The sequence below is a fragment of the Lipophrys pholis genome (genome assembly GCF_963383615.2).
Source record: "Lipophrys pholis genome assembly, chromosome: 9".
In the NCBI taxonomy this organism is placed as follows: Eukaryota; Metazoa; Chordata; class Actinopteri; order Blenniiformes; family Blenniidae; genus Lipophrys; species Lipophrys pholis.
This window is the reverse complement of record NC_137639.1, coordinates 16,616,825-16,642,343: the sequence shown is the minus strand read 5'-3', so window position 1 is coordinate 16,642,343 and position 25,519 is coordinate 16,616,825. Positions and strand designations below refer to the sequence as shown.

Sequence of the window (25,519 nt, the reverse complement as noted above, 5' to 3'; positions counted from 1 at the left end):
AAGCACTTTTATAAAAGAAATGAAAAAAAAAAAAAAAAAAAGCGTAAAATTTACGCTATTGTCAAGTTTCACAGGAATGTAACAAGTGTGCAACCAGGTTGCAACCAATATTATATATATTAAAAAAAAAAAAGAAACAAAAAAAAAACTTAAAGACGTGACTTTACGGCTCATCAAATCATTATGTTTGTTTCCTCGGGTGACGAGGCAGATTTCTTTTAATGAGGAGATTTAATTTAAACGTAAGAAACTTCAATCAAAAGAGATTTGTTTCTATTTATCAAATAAAACATAAGAGGCTCGTGATGCATTTTTCCCCCCCTGAGAATCTGAAACACCGTCTGAGAACTTTAAAGCCTCAGTTGTAAGATTAGCACCAGTGAAATCACAGGTTACAGCTTCACACGTATGAAATTACCAAGTTTCCCAGCAAATCTGTTTAGCAAAACAATGACATTTTACTTTCTGCCGTCTTTCGGCATCCGTGGATACATCAAAATAAAGTCCCCCCTACTCCAAACTTGTAAATCGTCTGAAACACAAATCGGTTTTTTTTGTGTGTTTTTAAAAGGTTTGGTTAACTGCCTCAGTGGCAATTCCCTGTTAATCATTAGCTTCAGGCTGATGAAAGCAAAAGGACAAAGACAGACCGGAGTCTGAACGCAGTGTTGATGAAATGCTACAGTGTCTCTGGGCTCCGTCTCTTCAGTCATCCGCTGCTTTGGTTTGGCCGTTTGCGTCGACGGAGAAGCTGAGCGGCTTCTCCGTGCTGCTGGGCGGCGTCAGGACTTTCCCCTTGTCCACCGGCGTCATTTGAAGGTCTGACGTCGAGCTCTGAAGTTCCTGAGCTTTCCCCTGCAGGAGGGAACAGAAAAGGTCATTCGGGGGTTAAAAAAAAAAACGGGGAGCCGAGCATTGGGGAGGAATCAGTTTATCTAAGACTAACCTGTTCATTTGTTTAAATGCAAAACATGTTGTCATTGTCTCAGTGCTCCAACAGTCTCAAAAGAAATGCCTGGTGGCGACACTGTGCTGGAGCGACTCCTTGATTAGCATTAACATTTATGAGATGGTGCAATCTTTTCACGCACGTGGACGGACAAATGACTCTTTCGAAAGGAGGAGGTCGGCCGAATATGCGGGGCGAGGGTATTCAAGAGAAATTGATTAAGTCGCTGAAGTTCCTCCTGGTTGACGTAATCAAGATTACACAGTAAGCGGTAAGCCAATAAGCGGAGACATTACCCGTTTCCTAAATTTCCAACAGAAACCAGTTTCTGTTGGAAAAACCTCCGAATAGGCAAAACATTGAAATGCTAACAAGGGGAAATCCCCCATTTTGAACCCAGTGTAAATAGTGTATTATCCTGAGTATCTTTATACACCATGTCGACCATGTAAGTCAGAGGAAATTCTTGAATTGTCTGAAAAGCTTGACACTACGCCAGTTAACGCTACATTCACTAACGGTGGCGGTGCAAGTGAAGATAAATACCCTGAGTTTCATGGGTGGGGTGTGGGGAGGGGGTTAGGTTCCTCATAGGAATACAGAACTCGTTGGCCCAAGATGCCTACGAATACCGAGTGTACTCACCAGCATGTCGAGGTAGAGGGCGTGCGTCTGGATATTGTGTCTGTCGTCAGATCGCACTTTAGGGAAGTTCTTGAGTTGAGGCTTGGGTTCAGACTCTACCGCCTCAATGAAGGGATTCATCCACCGATAACAGTCTGACACGTTTTCCCATGTCAGACCTGAGAAAAAGACCAAAATGTGACACGCTGCATCCCAAATCTCATCAAATTAAAAAAAACAATAATCACAACGCATACCAAATGCAAAAACACAGAAAATGAACGTACCCGAAACTCGATGAAGCACCTCGAACGTGGAGAAGTGACAGAAGGCGGCTGCAGCGAGAATACTGTAGTTGTAGTCCAACGAATTAACGTCCATTATGCACACGTCCAACAGCTGCAACACAACAAAAACAAAATTATCACAGATTTGCTAAATCACTGATAATACAGAATCTCTTGATCAAAAGGCAATTGGGTTAGACAAAACACGGATGCTTGCAGGTACCTGTGTGATCTGGATGTACTTTCCCTCAGAGAACTGTGGCTCCAAGAAGTCCTCCCCGCTTTGCTGAGCTTCAATCTGAACGTACAAATTCAACCAGGTGATCGGCGTCTCTGGACACAGGTTCCAATTCAGCGCCTGCGGGGAAACAACAAAATGTCACGTCAGTAAAATAAAATTGGAAGAAAAAAAAGGGAAGCGCCGAACATCCACAGCCACAGATGTACATCAGATATGCATTGTACCTTCAGCATTTGAAGCTCTGTTCGCTGGATATCGTAAGTGTCGCAGGCTCCGTCTGTGACGTATTCAAACTCGTAGATCTTCGGGGGGTAGATTTCCTGCAGAAGTGGGAGGACTGAATTATTTGCATGAACACTTATTTGCATGAAACACCAGACACAACCACCAGGTACAAAAAAGTATATATAAAAAAAAAAAAAAAAAAAAAAGTGACTCCACTCTCATGCAGATTGAAGACTCACCTCCATCTTGGCTGCAATGAAGAGCGCCGTGATGCCGAGGAGCTGCAGCGACTCCTTGTTGATGTTCTCCTGCGTCAGCATGTAGCGGTCGAAGTAGTCCTGAGCGAGGTACGCCGTCTGTCTGTGGAGGCTGTAAACCTCACTGACCTGAGCACAGAGACATTCAGTCAGGTCAATTACACATAGTTTCTCTACTCCATTGGTACTCGGGATTATTAGATCTCAACAGGCGACGAACTTGCTGAATAATTCCAGTGATTCAATTCGATGAAAGGACTCACCTCAAAGAGCCAGTCCAGCAGGATCGACCTCATCTTTGGCTGCAGTTTGGGGTGTTTCTGCATGTAACTCTTGTCATGAACATAGTTCAGCTCTTTGTTAATCATTTTAATCCACAGGTCATCGGAGTTAGCCCAGCTGCAACACAAACACAACACAATTTTATAAAAAGGCATCAGTTTAAATTCTAATGCTTTTGTTTTTTTCCCATTGTAACTTCTATTTGAGTAAATCCACATTTCCTGTCAAGCAGGCCGGTCAACAGACCGCTGCACACGTTCATGAATAGAAAGAAAAAAGAAAGAAAGAGAATGTCCCACAGCACTCTATTGAAGTGTAAAACACACACACACACACACACACACCTGAGGGTCGGTATGGGGGACGGCTTGACGAAGAGGTTCTTGAATGTGTACTGTTTGAAACCGGAAGGGTCGGAAGGCTCCAGCTCTTTGTGGGGAGTTTCAATGAGAATGCATGGAGCGGCTGCATCTTCCAACCAGCACGTCTGATAAACAAATGACAGAGAAAAAAAAAGTTAAAATCCTGCTTTGGATGCAGTAAATACTGATTTCAGATTCACTTTGCTTTATTTTAAGTGATAAAACAACCCATTGAACACTTTTCCTTATCTACCAGTCCTGTCTACAACATGGTGTACAATACTACACACACGTTAATGTCTTACACTCGTAAAGCCAAACAGTGACACATACTGTTGAAAAGGAAGTACTGCAATATGTGGTACTTCATGCAATGCACATAAAATAAGACTATTGTACTTAAATATAAGCTCTCTGAGGGTTTTCAGCAGAATTGGTCAAACCACGAACACTGATACTGCGGCTACTGAGTGTAAAACAGGGCAGGACCCTCCAAAAGGGCGGCCCGGGCACATAGATAATAAACTAGTAACACACATCCTGGACTGAGCTCTTATCTGCCTCACACATGATCATTTAAGAGTTAATGACATGCAGAGACACTGACCTGTATTTCATAGCTTTGTTTTTTGGCAGCAGGTTGCAGTTTCTTTTTGGAGAGCTGAGGAAAGAAAACAAAATGCAAGTCAATACTTAAACGGGCATTTGAAGAAGGAAAAACAAAACAAACAAAGAAAAAAATATATAAGCACATGTAAGAATCTTCAAATCCAGATGAAAAGAAGAAGAGAGGACACACACCCGCAGCTTTCTTTTCTTTATCGGGAGCCGAGGGGTCAGTTCAGGAGCGTTTGAATCTCTGGCTTGAAGTGTGAGCCGACCACTGAAACCACAAAGCAAAATATCTCTAAACAAACAGTGAAAATAGAAACAACCTGAAAAGCGTCTATTGACTACAATGCATGCTTACCTGCGCCTGGACATGATGGTGACTGTAGTTATGGCTCCTCTGCAAACAAACCAAAAAGAAAACATTTGTTATTTAGACACAGTTGAATCTGAACACGCAGTGTAGCTAAGTTCTAATGAAACAAACCACATTTGCACTTCACTGGGAAAGCCTGTTTAGCATGATTATTATTACACCTATACAGTAAGTACATTACAACTGATGCATGACTGTAATAAGGACATTTCATTAAGTTAGCTGACAAATGAAGCCTTGTGTTAAAGGCGCTTGGTCATAATTCCTTTCTCGGAGGATTAAATTGTTGAGGCCCTAACAATGGCTCATCCCTCTCTCAAAGACTCTCCGTGATCACAGTAACACACATCTCCGCACAGAAGCAATGTATGCAGTGTTCCAAACAGCCCAAATGGACCCCAGAGTTCCCGGGGGTCAGAAGACTTTAATAACTAGTTGGTGAACTCTGAACTTGTGTGTGAAGTTGTCGTTAGCCTTGGATAGCAGACAGAGGCCCTGTGGTCACCCACAAAAAGCCCCATAGAAGAAATATAAACTAATAATGTAACTCTAACAAACCCGAAGCAGCAGACAAGTCCAGAAGGACTTGATATCTAATCGTTAAGATGTGGAAATGTATTTAGAACAGGACTAACCCAGCCAGCCAGGTTCAACAAGCTAAGTGAGGCAACTGCAGCCAAAAAGGAGGGGGGCTGTTTGTTCCCTCGTTTTCTGACAAAAAAGCGGAAAAATGCCGCTTCACATGTACTTTTTCTCATCCCTGGCAAACTGCCACACGTCTACAAACATCAGCAATGTGCTTTTATTAAGTAGAATCGCCAAAATAAGAACTTTAAGCGAGGACTGAAACTCAAAGACGCGCCAATTTCCGCAGAAGCGGGAGGATTTGAGCCCTGCCTCCACTAACCTGACCCGAGTTAAACCAGCACAAATGACCGCCAAATATCACAGAACCACACTTAAACCGACTATATACCGGGGCCATACACTCTAAAGAAACATATATGTGAAGTAAAACCCAATCAGAGCACATAAAGGAGTTATAAACTCGAGTAGAACCGAGACCAGCGCGAAGCTAGGCTGCGGATGGGAGCTACTGTAATTAGCAAACTTAGCCCGGTAACGAGAACTAGGTCAACAATAACTAGCGAACCCCGACTTAAACATAACCTGGTGGTCCACCCATCTGCCACAGACAGCTCAACACTTCGTATACTTAATAAAAACAAGCAATAGAGCAAAAGACAAGCAATAAACTTGAGTTGGGAGTATTAAAGCTGAACGCACAGAATAAATGTCTCTCATGTAAACTCCTGTAAATACTAATAAAAGTATCACGAAGCATACATGCAGCATGAAATGCAAACTTGGTTCTTACATAGGTAGAATTACGTGTAATGTAGAAACTTATCCCCCCTTGGGAGTTAAAAGTAACACTTGGCTGTAGTCCCCCCTTTGTCCACTTTTAAATCACGTTTTTCTTCTCAAAACTTCGCCTGAACAATCGCGAATATGACGCCAAAACGCCTCCTGCACATCGCGGGAGAGGCTGCAGAGTGAAACGTGTATGATTAAATCTAAAAATATGAAGATAAATAGGTGCAAGCAGGACGATGGTCTTACCTCCTCAGTGAAGAATGAATGAATACATCAGCTGTGGCGCCGGCGCCAATCCTTATATCCGCATCTGCCTGCCGCGTGCCACTGCGCACGCGCCTTCCCGGTTCGCAGAAACGCGCTAAATGTTCAAATATGAACCGAGATATTTACAAACGCGCCACACGGAACTGTTCAAGGGGCGTCCGTTCACATGTTTCTGCAAACAAGCCACTTATTTTAACCGCATGGGAGCTTTTTAACGGGTTAACGCGCGTGTTTACTCGGTGTCTACATTCATTTTGAACGGGTACCGAATCGCGGGATAGTTTTATAGTGTAAATACCGATTTCTGTACATTCCGGCTGAACTTTTACGACTCGGTTAACCCTGAAGTATCCCTCGCTGGAGGATGTTGAGATCAATTTTCGCGTTTCGCGTAGTTATTCTCGATATTTTGCGCGGTACCCGAGCTGCTTCTCCCCGCGGGTCCCGCCTGTGGGAGGGGCTGCTGTGACGTCAAGCCAATAAGAAAGCGACGAGCCGCAGCCTCGTGCTCCCTCCGCGGAATGTAAACAGAAGCAACACGTGGAGCTGCTGTCAAACATGACATGCTGAAGGGATTGAGGTTTATTGGAGCTTTTAACCATCAAACTATCACAGAAAAGACGTAAGGGACATAAAAAACACGCGGATGAAAAACTCAACACAACTACTGTAAGTGTTGAAATAAATATACGACACTACTTCATTGTTAAACGAAATAGATAATACTACCTTCAACCCGTCCATATTTAATACCATCGCAGTGTAGCTAAGTTCTAATGAAACAAACCACATTTGCACTTCACTGTTCAGTGTTCAGTGTTATTAAGCTACGGAGCAAATTACAGCTAACTGTAGTCAAAGAAGGACAAAGTGGTACATATTCAATTCAACTTTATTTATATAACACCGAATACAAGACAATAATGTCTTGGTGCTTTTTACAAAGAGAAATCCAACAAATAGACACAGACATTTAATATGGATATTGTACAAGTCACCAGTCTACAGAGCAAACACAGGGAGACAAACCTATGGGCAAGTTGTAGAAGTTATTTCGCCTCACATCCATGATGGACTGTGGGTAGAAACAGAGGAAAAACCTGGGAGAACATGCACACTGCAGACAGAAAGGTTGGAAGGCCTGACCAAGATTTGAACCCCCAGCCTTCTTACTATGAGTTGAGCATTCCAACCACTTCTTTACTTTTTTTGCATACTATCCTCCATTTGTTGCAACAACATGTGGGATTTCAGGTTGGCAATATTAGTCGTACTTGTTTTTTACTCACATGCCAAGTAATTTGCTCCAAAATCATACTACACAGTTCACTCACAATGTGAATAAAAAAATAGACATTTTGAGCTGCATTTTTGCTCTTGCAACAAAGAAAACGTCTGCATTATGCAAACATATAAATCTCTTTTTCATAACAAAAATATGTGGTGTAAATGTTACATACAGTATTTCATTATTTGTTTCAGGGATGTGCTTTGAATGTAGATGTTCCTTAAATTTACAATTCAAAAGTACGTCATTCAGTTTTTGATAAGAGTCGTCTCTCTTTTAATTTAGGTATATTTTAACAATGGTATTTTTACTTGTATTGCAGTACAACATAAACCACGGTGCAGTAGTTGTATTTCATTACAGAGTCCCTGATCTTTTTTTTTTTATTTGTACTTTAGCTTCACCTTGGAAGCATTTGGGAAGAACAAGATCACTCTTTCATTCTTGCTTGATACAGGAGTTAAATAGTGCTAATTACTCCGTGGGGCATTTAGGGCTCTTATCCACTATCACCTACTCAGCTCAACTGAAGTTTTGGTTGTTTTCCATTACAAAGAGCACCACCTCAGCGTGGGCGGAGTTGTTATAGCAAGGCGGCCAGATACTCCAGTGAGTAAATTTGTTATGCAAAACAAAGCAACTCTGGAGGACGAAGCGGCTTTTTCTCTACTTTGAGAACTGGTGGGAGCTCCACATACATATCATAGCACCACAGCACACACTGATCTTTTCCATGGTAAAAGCTGCACTCTATAATCCTTCAAGGTGTTGCTGATGGAATAGGGCTGTTCTGGAATGTGTTTGCTGGACTGCCATGGAGCTTGCATGAGGCAAAGGTTCTGAGGATGTCCACACTGTGGGAGTTAACCAGTCATGGAAACCTCTTCCCAGCTCACATCAGGAATATTGGTCCAGTGACTACTGGCAATTACATTGCTGGCGACTATACAAATCCCCTGCAGAATGGGATCATGAAACCATTCTGACACTGCACGACTACCGTCTAAACAGGAATGGCTGCAAGCTCCTACATCTAACATCTATGGTGTGGACTTGTTGTGCTCAGCATACCTTAATCTGTGTGAAAGTCATAGAGATTTGTTACAGAATAGTTATTACACGGTGTAATATCTATAGTTGTTCTTTGTCTTGTTTCTAGTATGTGTTGCATATGTTGACTCCTTTCTCATCAGTGTCTTGTGAAATTGAAAATCATGATGCATTTGTCAACAATCACAAAAATGTTTATTACAGTCAGTTCAAAGTATTTACAGTGTACAAATTACAAAGTATGCCAGAACAGAGGGCCAGAGCAAAGAAAAACATAAAATGAGTCACACATGCCGGCCACTCATCGCCTGCCCCAGCTCGCCCAGCACGCCGAGGAATGCTTGGTCGAAGGAAGCCTTCTGTGCCATCGCTTCCCTCTGTAAGGCAGCTTCCTGCTCCCTGGCCTCCCGGAGACTAAACGAAATGTGCTGGTCACACGGGTCCCGGTTCCACTCATCCTCAGTCTGCATCTGAGTATTCGTGCTTTGCCTGGTCGGGCCACTCATCGCCTGCACCAGCTTGCCCAGCACACCGAGGAACGCATGGTTGAAGGAAGCGTTCTGTGCCATCTCTTCCCTCCGTAAGGCAGCTTCCTGCTCCCTTGCCTCACGCGCCTCACTCAGAAGCAACCGAATGTGCTGGTTACACTGGGCCCTGTCCCGCTCATCCTCAGCCTGCATCTCTGCAACCATGCCTTGCAGGTCTGGTCTGGTCGGGACCCTTTTCCTCTTGCCTATATAGACAAAAAGGCAGCAATAAGATGTAGTTAACCAAACTAAGATTTAAAAAATATATTGGTTTGTTGTGATACTTATTTGATGACATTTTTGGCACTTTATCTGTACTTTCACCGAAGTTAATGATGCTGTGAACTTTCTCACCAGTGATGGATGTTGAAGCAGCTGCTGGTGTTGAAGGTGGTGTTGGATTAGGAGCTGGTGTTGAAGGTGGTGTTGGAGCAGGAGCTGGTGTTGAAGGTGGTGTTGGAGCAGGAGCTGGTATTGAAGGTGGTGCTGGAGCAGGAGCTGTGGCTGAAGCTGAGGCAGGGGAGCTTGGAGGGTCCAAGATGTCGGAGGCGGCGGACTCATGTATGGAAATGTGTTCTTAAACGATAATACACACAGAACGAAATTGCAACATGAAAAAAAAAAAAAAAAAACACAAAGTTACTTGCAAATTATCTTTGTTCGTTCAATGTGAACTTACCATCAATAGGATCAGCAACATACACAACATTTTAAACACTCACCAGCCTCGATTTTCACCAAAGTCGTGGTCGAATCGACGCCAACCTCCCCCCCGCCGCTCGTCATTCGTTGACGGTAAATGCCGTCGAGTTGGCCGAACCACTTCCAGGTTTTCCTCTTCAACTCGCTCCGGTCTTTGTGGGCTTTTATGGCTCTGTAGTCGCATCTGAGTTTCTTCAGTTTTTGTCGACACTGCTGCGATGTCCGCTGGTATCCGTGGGCGGCCATCTGCTCGGCGACCTCCCGGAACACTCTCTCGTTGCGGACCATTCCTTCCAGCTCACGCTGGATCCTCTCATCCGCCACCAGACGCAGAAATGTCTCCACCTCGGAGTTGCTCCACGATGTGGAAGTCTGTGCAGGCATATCCGGACGTGGTCTTGATGTTATTAAGTTTTAAGTATGGCGGGATAGACCATTAAGAACTCCTCGATCTCCTGACTCCTGGAGCGACGTCACGCCCTGGCCAATCAGCGTCCAGCTGGCTCCAAGCCGAGTGGAGCCGAGTGGAGTCGAGTGGAGCCGAGTGGAGGCGAGTGGAGCCGAGTGGAAAAAAGCCACTGCAGGCTGATGGGGGAACAAGAGGCACAGACCACAAACTTTCAGTTCAACAATTCAAGATCCTGCAGGAAGTCCAAACAAAAAGCTTTATTAAATGAGAAAATTCTAAACCTGATATTAAGAGTAGACACTGTTTCCACTTTCTACTTTTAGAAAACCTCAGACCCCGCAACAAGCAGCCCCTCTGAGAACAAAATGTTCTTCTTGGATACTATTAGACTGCAGCTGTTTAGGATAAAGTGGATGATATGTTAAAAGCACAGTTTAAAATCATATTCTTTCTTGATTTTAACAATGTAATCTCAACGTTCACACATGGAACTGTTTTAATTACTGCTTGGCAAAAGACTTTCTCTGTTTTCTTCTTATCTTTACACTGGTTAGCATTTATAGGGGAACTTCAGTGGTTCAGTGGTAAACTTGCTAAAATAATTCCATAGTGAAGTCAGGCTATTCTTATGAAGTGTGGAAATTAAGGTCACACACTAAGTGACCCCCCTGAGTATAAAACCATACCTTTATTTAACCAGGTACATAATCGAGAACAGTGTTTTACTAACAATGGCAACCTTGGAAAGGTAAAAGCCCTTTGAAGGAGAGAGGGAAGTGGCTGACATTGACATCAGATTATGTCTGATGTGAACTTGCTCATTTTCTCTATATTGTTTTGTCCATTGCAACCAGAATTATATAATTTCTATGTCAAGATCTGCTGGTAAAAGAGTTTTTCCTTTTAACTGGATTGTTGGGTTTCCTCTGTATTTCTTGATCGCAATGAGATGGTTTAGTTTTAATTGATGCTATATAAATACAACTGAATTGAAAAAAAATGATTGCATTAATGTTTTTAAGAAATAAAGATATTATTAAATAGCAGTAATGTTTACCTGTAACAACAACAAAAGACACTATATCATCATGTTTTTCCTCACTGGGATAATTCATATTCAGCACCTAGCTGCATCCGGATGTTAAGGAAAGGACCATAGAAAATGTCTTTCTTGAGTTTGTTGCTCGAACAAGAGCTAAATTGAAGTGTACAGCAAAAAACAAAACAAAAACAACAGAGACAGAAATCTGTGTATGAAAACATTTATTGTATGCTAGTAAGAGATCACATGTATTAACTATTACAGTTCGAAAACAGATGACCCCACATTTTTAATTAGCTTTGTCTGTTTGTCACATCAGAACCGTGTGAATTGATCTGTCATACATCCAAAAAGAAAATACAAAGGAGACCGGTTGTGTCGATAAATAAAAAGTTACCCTAAAATTCCTACACCTTTTTTTTTTTTTCTCTTTTTGGCAAGGTGCTGTATTATTCCAGTAAACTACACAAAAAAAAAAAAAAAAACCCCAAACATGTCTAACACTTGGTGAAAAATAAAAATGCCACAAAATATTCTTCACACTTATATACTTTTTTTTGTTTGTTTTTAAATAAACAACAGGAGAAAAGAGGCTTTGCTACATCGTTCTGTCTGGTTTGTTGAGTCAATAGAAAAGCTGTACACAAGCTGGGCAGATGGCGGCGACGAGAGCGTACAGCTTCCTCCGAGTGATGCATAGTTGGTTTCTGATATCTGTTTGTGTGTTTTGACTTAAAACGTCCACTCGGAAAGTTTAAAAAAAGAGAGAGAGAGAGAGAGAGAGAGAGAGAGAGAGTTCAAGTTCTTCATTGATACATTGTCATTACAACGTTTCAACCTGGAAGGCACGTGATCCACAAATTTCAAGGCATTAAACAAAAACATTATAAATCCCTGTTAGTTTGATGATGGAGAGATGAGCTGAGAACACAAACTCGCACAGACAGATAAAAGGTTTTAAGGCTCCTGACAATAGGAGGAGCCTCTTTCATCTCCTCCGATCCCTTCTGTCTGTTTTTTTTTAGTTTTTTTTCAAAACACATCGTAGTAACACAAAATAACATCGTTCATGATTGCAAAGCTCGATAGTAGAGAGAGAAACATTCGAGAAATAGAAGAAAAGCTTAAATACTCCACTATCGAATGACATTATTTACAGCGAACCACACAGAAGCCTTAACAAATCATTGCTAGGACTTTCTTCGCAATGCTACTTCTCCAGCAATGTGACCAGAAACACACCGGAGTCAGATTTATGCTGACTGAAGGACCACGCTGTAAAAAAATTCTATATCTTAACAGGCTATTTCATCTCTTGTGTTCACACTGCTCACACTTGTATGATTTCCAATCTCTAAAGTTCAGCTTTAACCATTTAAATAGGTGGAAAAACAATATTTCCATGTATTTCAATAGTGGCATTTTCAAGACGTAGTTTTCTAATCAGATTTGTCCCGTTCGTCTTAATAAAAGCCATTATGATGTGTTTATATAGGCGACGACATCTGATGTAAAGAGTAAAATTGACTAGAATCTGAATTTTTCTATTAAAATAGTTTCAAAATGGGAGAGAACTCTGGCTTAAAAATGTATCTTTAAATATTAAACTTTATTTGTTTCCAAGCAGTCATGGATTTGAGCCATTCTGTACTTTGATGGTTTCTTTTCTCCTGCAGTGTGGTGACTCGGCCCCGGGCTCCTCTTTCCCTACGGCAGACACATAAAATCAATAAACAGTCCACCTTTTTGGAGCGCCGGGGCCAAGAACTATTAGCAAAATGCTCAAAAGTTTGAACAACTCACAAAGAACATCAGTATTATAAACTAGTAAAAGGTTAAAGATTAATGCTACTTTTTGGGGGTGGGTTAAATCTTTAACAAAATGTAACTAAGTTAACATAGAAAATAGAACAGGTAAAATAGCATAAAGTACATTTCTCAAACCATGTTAGGTACACATGAGCAAATAAAGAACAACAAAAAAAAAACACAACAACAAAAAGAGATATACACAGTGCTGAAAAAGACAGCTTCTCTCCATCTTGATGGATTCCCAACAGTCGACTGACAAGAGTTCATTTTTCACAGTCCGGGGAGCAAAAAGAAGTTTTCTGTGACACTACAAAGTAAAAGCCGATTATTTCTCATCAACTGAGGGAAAGCTCGCAGGGACAGAGCTGGAAAAGTCCGAACACGAACAAATAATCAATAGCCAGTCAAGTAAATCTGCATTTTCGTAAAGTGTAAAGGTGATTGGTTGTGACCCTGAGAAGTGGACTGCAGATTCATTTAAGAACAAACAAAAATGATCTTTTTTTCCATTTTTTTCTTTCTTCCACCATCATAACAACAAACACAACTCTACTTGCTAACTATGCAACAGATTGCACGCTAACATAACCAAACATACCTAAGCAAGAAACCGTAGACGCATACAGTATATAACAACTTCATACTGATATGTAATTTGTTTTTTTCTTTTCAAAAAAATATTTTGGAAGTTTTTTTTTTTCTTTCCCCCCCATACATTTTTGTTTACATTTCTATTCATCTCAAAGCTACCGTTAAAACAAGGCGTTTAGTGATATTTAACCCAGTAATATTTTTTTTTTACTGTCATTTTTCGTTTCTTTTTTTTTTTTTTTTTTTTAAGTTTTTTTAAGTTTATCTTTTTCAAAAAAATATTGTGAAAATTATAAAGTCAGAGGCAGGTTCAGCCAGCGCAGGATGAGCAACGATGAGGCATCGCACTGAACTAAACACGCTGTGTGCAGGACTCACAAGGCGGAGCTAAATCCCTTTAAAGAGGCTTTAACACTGGTTTTGTCTTCTGCAGTCTCGGCCTTATATGAAAGTATGGTTCCGTCAAATAAGACAATTTAAAGAGAGCTGGATGTGTTTTGCAACAAAAGTCAACAATCAGAAAGGAAGAATCACAAACTAATGGAGTCAATCACTCCAACAACAATGGCAGGAAGGAGTGGCTGCAGCACTATGATTGGTTAAAAAGAACAATAAAAAAAACAAACTCTGTTATTTGTTTGTCAGGTTTCAGTCGCTACGATCTGCGGTTTCACAGAGGAACCTGTGATCGTGTTAAGTGTAGAGATGTCAAACGCTGGTCCTGAAGGGCCGCTGGGCCTTTACCACTCTGGAATATAATGACTGGTTATCAGGCTTTCTGAATGACCCGCTCATTATAATCAGGTGTGTTAGAGCAGCGGCACCTTGAAATCATGCAGGACCAGTTCTCCTCCGGGCTGTGCTTTACATTCATGTCAAACCTTCGGTATTTAACATAAACAGAGGTGCAGTAAAAAAAAAAAAAAAGGTAAACGGACTTCACCCATTCACTCACACATTCACACACCAATGGAGGCTGCAGCCATGCAAGGCTGCGGTGGGAGCAGTTTGGGGTTCAGTGTCTTGCCCAAGGAGACTTGGGCGTATAGACAGGTGGAGATGGGAATCGATTGGGAGGCGACCGCTCGACCAACCGAGCCTCATGTTTTGTTAAAAGTGTTGCTCGTACAGTAAGAAAAGAGTGGTTGTTTTGCAAGGAATTCATGGAAAACAATTATAACCAAGGATTTACAATTTAAAGAAGCAGTGATTTAGTATTTAGTATTGCACTTTCCAAAAAGGCTCAAATGTGGGCCAAGTAGCCACTGTTCTTTTTTAATCAATCTGCAATAAAGCTTTTTTCGAAGGCATAACTTTTGTACAGTTAGTGTAAATATATATATATATAGAAAATAAAAAAGCCGAGCTGTCGTGAACGTACCCTGTTCTATTGTGAAATGCAGGAACTTACTTAGGACAGCAAGAGATGAAGTAACAAGTACAAAACAGTCTGAGATTATTCAAGAAGGGTTTCCTCTCTCCAGCCTCCGGTGTGTGAAACATACAGGGGGATCTGGTGCTCGTCACAACACTCCTGCTCTGATCACAAAGGAGAACGTTCAAGTGATATAGGATCTGAAATATCGCCCTGCCTGCCTGGTAAGTTGCCTCAAAGTTGCCAAATTATTGATTCTCATTGTTAGTGAGATACCAGCTGATCACCCTACTATGCGGTGAACCTGCCACTGAGTAAAGTGACCTACAGCGTTGATTCTACACATTAAGTTGTCCATAAAGAACACAAAGGGAGAACGAATCTGAAGGAGCGGGACAAGCGACATGTCTCCCCCCCCGTGATTGAACACAAACTGGTCCAGAGAAACAGACGGACACACGACCGGGCGAATGGCAGAGGAGGCGCCACACAATGATGACCTGTACTTTTCACATCCTTTCTTTCCAGCATCAGTAAAAATGAAGACGGGTGGGTGAGGATAAAGAGGAAGGGAGATAAGAAACTCCGCACTGGCCAAAAAAAAAAAAACAATCAAAAGAAAAAAACAATAAAACAAAACACCAGCCACACATATCATTTCACTGTCCAGGTGTGTTTCAGAACAGATCAGGTGTGTGAGCGGAGGCTGACGGTGACTTCATCTTGTTGCTGGTGTCCGATTCTTCGTACGAAGAGAGAAAAACAGATATGGGGACTTGTGTGTGGCCAGTGTTTACATTTCCATCCTCAGCGTATTGAGGTTGATGAATTGGTTGATGATGAAGATGATGATGACGAGGATGTTACAGCGCCTCAGAAATTGAGGCGTCTCTGGCTGGGCTGGTGCAGGTGCATGTTACTGGCCTTCGGAGGGCGCAGCAGGTTGAGGCGTCGCAGGACCTTGCGGGATGGCGGCTGGGCGCGCTGGGCGGTGTTGCCTGGGCGCTGCTGCATGAGGCTGGCGTGGGCGGAGAGCGCCGCGGCATAACAGGTGGAGTTGAGGCTGGAGCGGCGCTGGACAGCTGCCACCTCGGGTCTGCAGGAGACAGCACAGAGACAATTAGATGGTGCACCGACTCAGTAATTTATTGACAACCTGGGGTCACTCAGGGGCCATTTAGGGTCATCAATTAGCATAAAATGCATGTTATTACACTGTACGAAGAGACTAAAGAGCAAAACACTCAGACAAAGAGAATTTGCAAACTCAACAATAAAGGCCCTCATAGAATCGATGATATTCCTCCTATGAGGCCAGATTCCCAAACCACGGCACCACTGTGTGGCTCAAATGCGTTTAATGTACATTGGAAGAGACGCCACCAGATCTCACTTGAACTGTCAGAGCAGAATCTTTATTGTGTTCGCTCTCAGGACATTACCTGTGACGGGGGCCTTCGGGCATGTGTCTGGCCTTCTCCTTTGCCCCTGAGGCTGTTGGAGAAGCGGGCCTCGAGCTGGACAGGAAGCCCAGGTCCAGGTTGAGGGGGGCATCAGACAGGGGCTCCATGGTCAGCCGTGGGTGGCAGTAGACGGACATGCTGGGGTGTTCGATCAGCAGGTTCTCCAGCGGGCTCGCCTCCAGGAGGATGGGCAGGCTGCTGCTGCCGGTGAAGCAAGGCGGAGGGGTGACAAACCAGCTCTCCTGCAGGGAGCGGGCATCCAGGCGCAGGAACCCGCCCTCCTCCTCCTCCTCATCTTCATCCTCCTCCACTCCGCCGTCCACGTCGGTGTCAGCCGTGGAGTTGAGGGAGGTGGTGGAAGCGTAGCGGACTGGGGGACTTGCCATGGGAGAAGGGATCATCACCAGGTCTTCCTCCTCGTCCTCCTCCTCCTCTCCCTCAGGGTCGACAGTGGAGCTGGAGAGGCCGTCAACACACTGACTGGAGCAGGCTTCAGCTGCAGAGGGAGATGGAGGCGTGGTTAGAGCAGAAGTGATCATCACCATCTTGTGTACGATCAAGGAGAAGTTAAGAATCAAATGAAGATCAATGTTTATGATGCACACTATCCAACGGTTTCGCTTTAATTGTGAAGGTGACAGCCTTATTTCAAAATCATCAAAAGAAACGTTAAGATTCATTGTCAAAGTCTCTAAACTGTCCAGTATTTGTTCTAAAGACACCAAAGTCTAAAATAAAGTTGTGCCAAATCAGCTTATATTTATGAAAAGGGAAGCTTTAAAAAGAAGAAATGATTTATTCTATTGCTTTTATTTCTAATTCAACCCCTGGACAGTTTGTACAAGAGGATGTATGATTTAATAATCATAATCTAAAAATCATTTCCACTCCATCATTATTGTGTTGAATCAAATAACCGAAAAGCAGCTGGAAAACCAAAACTATTTATAATATATGTGTAGCTAATTTTTGTGAACTGATCATGTTGATTTAAAAACTCTACGGATTCTTCAACAATTTATCGCGCTGCCCCAGCTGTTGTTTTCTGTTATTCACACCCGATGTCGTGTCTCTAGTCCACCAGCAGGAGGCAGTGTGGTTGGTCTGTGCAGCTGCAGGAAATCTATCAGAAGTAAACAATCATTTTGTGGATGCTGAGCAGCCAGAGAGCTGGAGCCTTGACGGCTCAGCGTTGCATGGCAGTCTGAGTGAAAACCGCAGCCGCTCACATGTGTGCATCTGTATGTACAGACAGCGTGCGGCTAAACTTGTCCCACGCCAACAGAGCAGCTTAATCCCCTCACAATGAGCTGAACGCGGCACTCCGTGCTGCCTCCGCAAGAAAAGGAAGCAGAAGCCATCCCTGCACATTCTTTTGCACACAAATCAACATCTTGCATAGCTGAACATCAAATGTTAATGTTTAAAAGTGAAGACGAGCCAAAAAACTCCAGGTTCGGCTCTTGTTTTGATCCAACACGAGCTTCTCATGATTCACAGAAAAACAGGAAGTTACCATGTTGAAAAAACATGAACTCAGCCAAAGCAGACTGCGTGATTAAAAATAACTTAGAGTCGAATCAGCAGATGTTTGATTTCAGTTCTGTTTAAGGGATTTGTATTTACTCCTGTGGTCGAAAAAACCCAGTAAATAACTGGAGATGAACACTGAAACATCTTTATCAAATCCCCTCCCCGACCTCTCTGCCCTCTCTGTCGCATGCATGTCCCTCTTTAGGTTTCCACACATGCGAGTGAATGTTTACAGCCTCCTTCCACACGTGACATGAACACCACCCGGTGGCTTCAACTCCCAGGAGTTCACAGAGGCATCCTTGTTTTAGCCACAACAGGCCGGAGACACTGCGAAGTGCTGACTCAGCGGCTCGCAGCTGATCTGCACACTTTATCCGCTCAGCAGCAGCGGTAGGATGGCCCTCGGGTGTCCGAGGCCATCAGCAGCTGATCTCTTTCTGCAGAGGCTGCAAGCTTTTGCAGACTGAGCCTGTTTGAGTGTCCAGTGTCAACTGAGCCACAGGTTTCTGCAGCCTCATTAGAGGGGGTCGACAAGTGTTTTGAACACGCTGGACGGCAGTGTGTTGGATAAATGAGGCCGGTGCAGATTAGAAATGAACTGGCTGACCCCTCACATAACTCATGAACCATGAAAGCTCAGAGTCTGTAGGTTCCAATTGCTGAAATCGTCTCTCATCAGATTTTGTTCAGCACAGATGATCTCGCTAACTTTGCTGAAGATGCCCGAGCTGATGGGACACTTGTAATTTTAGAAATTATAATGTTGCAAGCATATGTTTCACTCGACGCCGCAGTTTCTTTCCTCTTTGTCGTCTGTATGCTCAAATCAGTTGTATAAACTTGAGCTGTGATGTGCCTCAAAGCACTGGCATGTGTGCCGTCGTGTTTACATCATATTGTCTTCACATGCAAGCGTGTCCGTGTGCGTCCAGCTGGTGTACATTATGGGTCATAAACGTTCAATCTGCCAGATGCAAACAGTAGAGATGGTGCTATTTTTCACACTATATAACAATGCTAAAACCAAGTCAATCTATCGATAGCTGGTGTGTCTCATATGTAAGGGCTTTTGTAAATAAAGTTAAAACTGGAGCAGCAGTTTAGTGAAAGGTCAGGTGAAGGTGGACAATGTGTTGCTGTATCGAAGGCAGATATACATCTCTTCGTCTATAGGATGAATGGGGCAATGCGTAGCTTTTACGTAGTCCCTTCGGAAAACATGCATCTGAGAGATAATGCCAACGAAGCTCCTGATAAGAGGTCGCATGTTGAACTTTTGCATGCATGACGTAACAACAGGAGAAACCTAACAGTGGATCCAGGAGGGTTAGATGGGGGGGGGGGGGGGGGATATCAAAGTCTGCTCTGTGCCCATACATGTACACCTCCATGGGCCAAAGAGGGGAACCACCACAATCTATTTTTACCTCATCTGGGTCCTCAGGCACTTTTGTTTGACCTGTTTACCGGTTGAGTTGCCCATAAACTGCCTGATGTTCAACCCCCCCCCCCCCCCCCCCCCCCCCCCCCCCACAGACTGAAGTGAGCCAGACAGCCTCTGTTTTTTCCCCCCTCCCGCCTGAAATATTCACACCGCTGTGGAATCGGAGATGGGTAAAGTCGAGTCCAGACCAGCAGCGGGTGAACGTTGGGCCAAGCCGAAACGGTGCCAAGATTCACTCCGAGCCATCTGGAAGTCACTGCAGTGTGTCATGTTTCTGTATACAGTGTGTGTGTGTGTATGTGTGCGTCCAATTTAACTTCTTGCTGTGTCGTGTCTGTTTTGACTGCAATCTTTTTCGGTCTTGGACAGTTCTGGAAACTTGGCTCGACTTTTAACCTTTCATTACGAAAGTCTAAAGTTATACTGTATCTCCTTATCTGACCTGTCCATGGTGACTTTTTTTTTTTTAACCCACCCTAACCTTCAACCTTGGTTCAGGGTTTGCAATCCTTATGATTAAACTATCGTTTTTTTTACACCTTTCAGAGAAATAAAAATTTGTCAATACCCACGACACACATATAAAAATCTAAATTGACATTAAACACTGCATATGAGTCCATCTATATGAATTCACCTTCCCCTACATGAAATAAGAGGTGCTGTGCATATGATGTTTATCATATTTTCACCTGGAACTGTCAGATGTCTGAAAGTATGTCTGCTGTGCATCAAACAAAGAAGCACATTTTTTTCATGCTATGTGGTGAACAGCAAGCGAGAGGCTGAAAAGCCACCGCCAGATTGCAAACCACTGGCTTAGCATCACGTAGGATCTGTTCAACTCTCCACCACACCGACTGACTTTTGAGCAAACACATTCATTTTTTGCACATGAGTATGAATGCATGTATTTTGTGCTTTTTAAGTGCATTTACATGCACACGCATCTGATGTACTGCTCCAAAATCTGTTTTTCCACGATTTTAATACTATCCAACATCTGTGACCTTTCTCCACTTAAACGAAGTTGTGGTGCTCGAAAACTACCCCTGAGGTAAAATGAACATAAGCTTTAAATAAAAAAACATGCATCATCTGACAACTGGTATCTGTTGAACAGGTCTGTATAAAGGTTTATGTGCAAAATAGCTGCAGGCTACTGAATATATTAACTGTGTTATCTTTTCACACACAAAGAAGCCAAACTGTCCCAGTCTGCATTTAATTGGTGTTGTGTGAATTCTGCTGTGTACATCTTGTAGTGCACTGAGAGGAAATACAGTGAGACCAAGGTGTGGCTGATTTTCACTCTTGTTCATTTAACCAAAGAGAGAAAGGGAGATCTGACTAAATCTAACTTAACTTAAGAGGTTTACGCATCTGAATTTTCTCTTTTATATCTATCACATTTTAATATAACTGTCAGATCAGTGAAACTTGGTTTCTCTGTGCATGAAACCTACCCAGGTAGTTGACCAGGATCCAATCTTCGTCGTCATCCTCGTCCTCCTTGCCATCTCCGGGCCTGTTGCATCGGCTCACCTCCTCCACATCGTCCCCAAACAGAGCGCTGGCAAACCTCTGGAACATCCTGGGATGTCCTGAGGAGGCGTGAGGCGGAGGGCGGGGCAGGAGGAGGCGCGAGGCTCGGGGCGACGGCGGGGAGGCGTTGCGGTCACTTTGGTCATCAGCTGCGGGGTTCAAGGTAGGGGGAAGCCTCCGGAAAAGGTGCTAAAGTGCATCAATAAAGTGTGGTCGTGGATCATCTGAGGGCCAGCAGACACGGGCTGGACATCGCTCGACGTCAGGATCGTTTGACGAGTGCAAAAATACAAAAAGAAAAAGCCCTGAAAGAGAGACGAGAAAAGTCAATCAACAAGAGTAGCCCTCATAAAAAAGAATTACACTTCAAACTGTTTCTATCCCTGTGGTGCAGCAATGCAAGCTAAAAATACTCCAGCAAGTATATTTATCACCATATAAAGCTGTTATGGCCAACTAATGTTAGCAAACAGCTGTCTGCTTCAACATCCAGCAGACACAGAGCAACATGATCCTCCCATTGGAGTGATGTCCATGTCTACCTGAAGACTTTATCTCATACCTGTCGGGCTTTATGTTTAGTCTCCAGCGACTCCCCAGGGAAATTATCTGAATTTTTCAAAGTGCAAGGCTCAAATTTCTTCTTGAAAAAGTCCAAAAAAAAGCGAAGAGAGACACCGCAATATCTTGCAAACGACTTTCTCAAGGTAACAGAAACATTTGACTCGTTCACTCAATGTTCCAAAATGAAATACAGGTCGCACAAGGATTACATTGGATGAACCTCTGCAACCAGCCAAGTAATTATCAAGTTACCAACAGCCTTATCTACCCCCCACAGAAAATGTAAACACTGTGTAAACTTAACACTGGAGGTCAACACGCAGTGAGAAGGCTCTTAATACTCTAATCATTATTACAATCAATGTTTTCCTTGTAGAAGCCGAATCTGATCAACCAGTTCTCTGCATGAGGTTGTGGTTTAAAGCCTCTCGAAATATTTTCCTTGTTTATTTGCTTTGGTTTGTGTGATGAATTATTAAAAAAAAAAAAGAGCAGTGCTTGCTGAATCGCTTCCCTTTGCATGACCTGACCAATGTGGTGACTCTATTTTTTAATTATTATCTTATCACTGTTGTGCATAAACTTTTTTGGCTTATAATGTGAAAAATGTCAATTTTTACAACCAAATGAGACAAAACAGTCACCCTGAAGTCATCTCATAAAGGCAGTTATAGTATGCTCCTGATAATCACAGTCCACGTATGTTCCATCTTGCAATACAAGTTTACACCACAAGGTAGCGTCTTGAGTCACTCTATTAGTGGTTTGCTAAAAAAGAAAGCAATGTTCTATTTGATGATAATTTTTACCGGATTCTCTCCTTGTCTCAACCACTTGCATTCAATAACTAAATATTATATATAAATAAGATTAAAGTATGACTCGAATGATACATACAGCATTTACAGTTACAGAATCTCTATAGAAACGACATATGGAAAATATGAAAAAGACGTTAAGTTGTTCTCATATACCTCACTTTAAACAAGTGATTGGACAAACACGACACTTTGTACTGGCACGTAGTTGTGAGCTGCAACCGCAGTTTAAAAACTGTAAATACACTGAAGCAATTATTAGTCTATCTGCAGTCATTCTGATGTTTTACCTGTTAAGAATCACTTTTCGGAATTCTCTTAAAATATAGACACTTCCTTCAGACAAAGACATCAGTGAAAATGATTTTATGCTCATGGCAGCTCTTTAAGATGACACAAGCACACAAAGTAATGGTTTTAATATATTTCCCCACAGGCACACACTGCAAAGTGAATCTTGGATTAATTTCCTGTAGTGCCTGATGGGCTCCAGCAGCAGCTGCACTTTGTCCACTGATTGATCTGATGAAGATGAGAACGAATAAAGCCACCCGTCTGTATTTCATTCACCCTGTAAATAAATAGACCAGCTGTGCTGGGAGGATACAGAGAGACAGCTGACTTGCAGGCTGTCTGCTGATCTAACTACAGTCTTTGCCTCTGGGAAAGTTGACAAAAGTATAGTGATCAGTGCCACAGTCCTTCTGCAAACAGGTGCATACATTTGGCACAATGTCAGTGGGGCAATGCCAAGAGTTCAAGGCAACCACCATGTTTAAAATCCTTCATTTGTCCCTCATTTTACATTTTCAGCCCAGTGAAATGTCCATGAACACTGCCAGGTGACTGCCCAGACAGTTTTTTGTTTTAGATACACAAAAGTACAGCATAAGACAAAAGGGTTCTATCTGTTGAACAAAGACACAACTAGTGCATTGAAGGACATGCAAATTCTGTCATAGTCAACAGAACTCTATGATCACCATTTTCATGTTTTCCTTCTTTGTGATTTGGTTAGGAAACTGGCTGTAGAGCAATGTTATACATTATTTTGCAAAGGTTTTGTGCATTATTAGTAAGATGAGCAGTGGCGTTGAACATGAACCCCTTTTCAAGGGAAGAAATCCGTAGTGTGTGTGTGTGTGTGTATAAATTGGTTGTAGCACCTCCCACCTTATAAAAATGATTTTTCTCTTATGTAGCAACATTGCATCATTATACTTGGAAGTTACTTCTCGCTCAAAAAAAGCCAAATATAATAACATAAGCTATTTTTTTCGACACGTCTGTTATTGTCACAACTTGTGTTTCAAAAACAATAACACAGACACATAATCCTGAGTTTTAATCAAGAGAGCTAAATGTGTTTTCAAGAAACTACTTGCAAGAATAATAATCACCACTAGGTGACTGAAACCAACTTTCGACGTCTTGACTCCAAACCGACTGTAACTCCCAAGAAACTTCAAAACAACCACAAACTTCACAACATACAGTTTTTGTTTATTATTGACACCTAAACGCGCCCTACGTTTAAAAAAACTGCGGGGTTGTTTTGCGCGAGGCGTTTAAGTTCTCGCGGCGAGCTCGTATTTCTCAGACGCCGCTCACAGTTGAGAAAAGAGAAAGCCCTTCTTCTCCAGAAGATTCAAACTCCGCCTTTGTAAACACCGAGCAGCTGTGACGAACATACAAGAGAGAAAGGTTTGCACACTGACTGACTGTCACACTGACAACAGCAGGCTGGTTTAATCTGCTGCACCTGTTTGTGCGCCACTCTTCACCCTCCTCCTCCTCCTCCTCCTCTGACAGGACATCTCAGGGATAAATACTGAGCATGACTGCATCCTACTGTCCAAACGCAATAGAGAAGCTCCCCGGGGCTCGGATCATAGAACATTAATCTTGGTTAACCGGGTCGCTGAGCCATGGCCGTGGCTTAATGACATGCAACAGAGGCTTCTATTACATCAGATCCCAATTGGTAATTTATTCAATAGCTGTAAACGAGGTGGGCTATGTAGGACACCTACAAGCCTTAAATCTGTTGCCCCCAGCGTTTAGGGTGTGGGATTAGTGAAAACCAGTGGAGGGTGTACCATAATCAGGCCTGTGGAGGAGGGTAAAACCCAGATTACTCATCTCTTTGTCAAAATGAAACAGTTTACACCTTGTATCACGGTCATTATCAAACTATACTATAACTATGTATAACTATACAAGGGATCAGTGTTTATGGATCCATTATCATAATATTATTACTTCCTTTGGTCAATGAAACCTCATCAAATTCTTGGTTAAAGCAGCAGTGGCTTTCTAATGGCGGTGCACGAATCGATTGTTGACAAAAATTGTCTTGATTATTGGATTAATTTGTCAGAAAGCAATCGCAACCGAAGATTTTTTTTTTTTAATCTATGGATTATAAAACAGCGCTTTGCAGAATTATTGTGCACTTTTACAATTATGTTACGACTGCAATTCCCGAACATGCATCAGTCGATTAATCGGGCAACCAAATCGGAGCTATTTGGGGTTAAAAAAGAAGAAACCGATTGGTTCTGTAATGATGTTGTGGAGCTCCGTTGGTTAAACAGGGGAAGGGGAGGAGGCTGTAATCCAACACTCGCAGGGCTGAACCGCAACGTCTGACGGCCTCTTAAACTTTTATCTCCACAAATATGTCATACGGCGTTTTTAAACTAACCCCGGATCTTTTAAAGAGTGATGCAAATGTTAGGAAAAAACGGGTTTTTGCTCCGGTAAAGCGTGCGTAAAAGCGCCAGGGGAAGATTGCGCAGAGACAACGGAGCGGAGACGGTCGAACAAAAAGACGCGTTGATGAGGCTCAACAATCCTGTGTCTGTTTTTAAAAAGGGAGAAGTGTCGCGTTTTGTAACGTGCATGCCAATAAAAAAAGAAGCTAATCTGTTTGGGAACGGGAGGAAGAGAGGCAGCGGGGCCGCTGATGTTCACCGAGAAGGAAACAAAGAACTCACCTGCGGCAGGAGGAGGAGGAGGAGATGTAAACGAGCTCAGATTCAAATCCTTAAACACTGAGGTAGTTGCGTTACTTTTCAGAAAAATAGAAAAACTTGAGGTTTCTTCGCGGAAGAAATAAGATATTTTAAAAAAAATGTTAATTTACGGACTGTACATGAGGAGTCACAGTGTCTTTTTTTGCCTTGGTTGCAGTCCGTTTCCTCCTCTGTGCTCCGACTGCGCCTTCTTTTGTTGTTGTTGTGGAGCTCTAACAGCTGATCGCAGTGACGTCACCGCGGACAGCCAACCACAGGGGCCGGGCCCGGAGCCCCTCGGCCAATCGGAACGCGTAACTCAGACTGTCACTAACACACGTGACTCCCCCCTCCCCCTGCTACTAAAAAGGGACATGACTGGGCAAAGCGCACAACCAAAACAACTTTTTCCTCACCCCTTCACCCTTCACCCCCCCCCAAACAGGGGCTGCTGTTATGAACACACCGACATCCGGATGC

The 25,519-nt window shown here is 42.8% G+C and overlaps 3 protein-coding genes across 3 annotated transcripts; all 3 read right to left on the bottom strand.

Annotated features, from left to right (window-relative positions):
• Positions 1 to 566: 566 nt before the first annotated feature.
• Positions 567 to 4,211, bottom strand: LOC308115104 (G1/S-specific cyclin-E2-like; the record flags this gene model as incomplete). The annotated part of the gene is made up of 11 exons (XM_080472453.1): positions 567 to 855; positions 1,595 to 1,752; positions 1,861 to 1,972; positions 2,084 to 2,218; positions 2,326 to 2,421; positions 2,566 to 2,712; positions 2,847 to 2,982; positions 3,210 to 3,352; positions 3,835 to 3,888; positions 4,029 to 4,110; positions 4,198 to 4,211. 11 exons carry the CDS (start codon positions 4,209 to 4,211, stop codon positions 706 to 708), a joined length of 1,227 nt encoding a protein of 408 aa, XP_080328579.1. The 3' UTR covers positions 567 to 705.
• A 4,152-nt stretch (positions 4,212 to 8,363) lies between these two features.
• Positions 8,364 to 9,895, bottom strand: LOC308114070 (uncharacterized protein). Its single transcript, XM_080470709.1, has 3 exons — positions 9,444 to 9,895; positions 9,076 to 9,297; positions 8,364 to 8,927 (listed from the first exon to the last, which is right to left on the bottom strand). The coding sequence occupies exons 1-3, from the start codon at positions 9,805 to 9,807 to the stop codon at positions 8,479 to 8,481; spliced, it is 1,035 nt and encodes a 344-aa protein (XP_080326835.1). The 5' UTR covers positions 9,808 to 9,895; the 3' UTR covers positions 8,364 to 8,478.
• Positions 9,896 to 13,534: 3,639 nt separating this feature from the next.
• Positions 13,535 to 25,258, bottom strand: tp53inp1 (tumor protein p53 inducible nuclear protein 1). Its single transcript, XM_080471949.1, has 4 exons — positions 25,022 to 25,258; positions 20,562 to 20,945; positions 16,095 to 16,611; positions 13,535 to 15,748 (listed from the first exon to the last, which is right to left on the bottom strand). The coding sequence occupies exons 2-4, from the start codon at positions 20,686 to 20,688 to the stop codon at positions 15,526 to 15,528; spliced, it is 867 nt and encodes a 288-aa protein (XP_080328075.1). The 5' UTR covers positions 20,689 to 20,945; positions 25,022 to 25,258; the 3' UTR covers positions 13,535 to 15,525.
• Between the last annotated feature and the right edge of the window lie 261 nt (positions 25,259 to 25,519).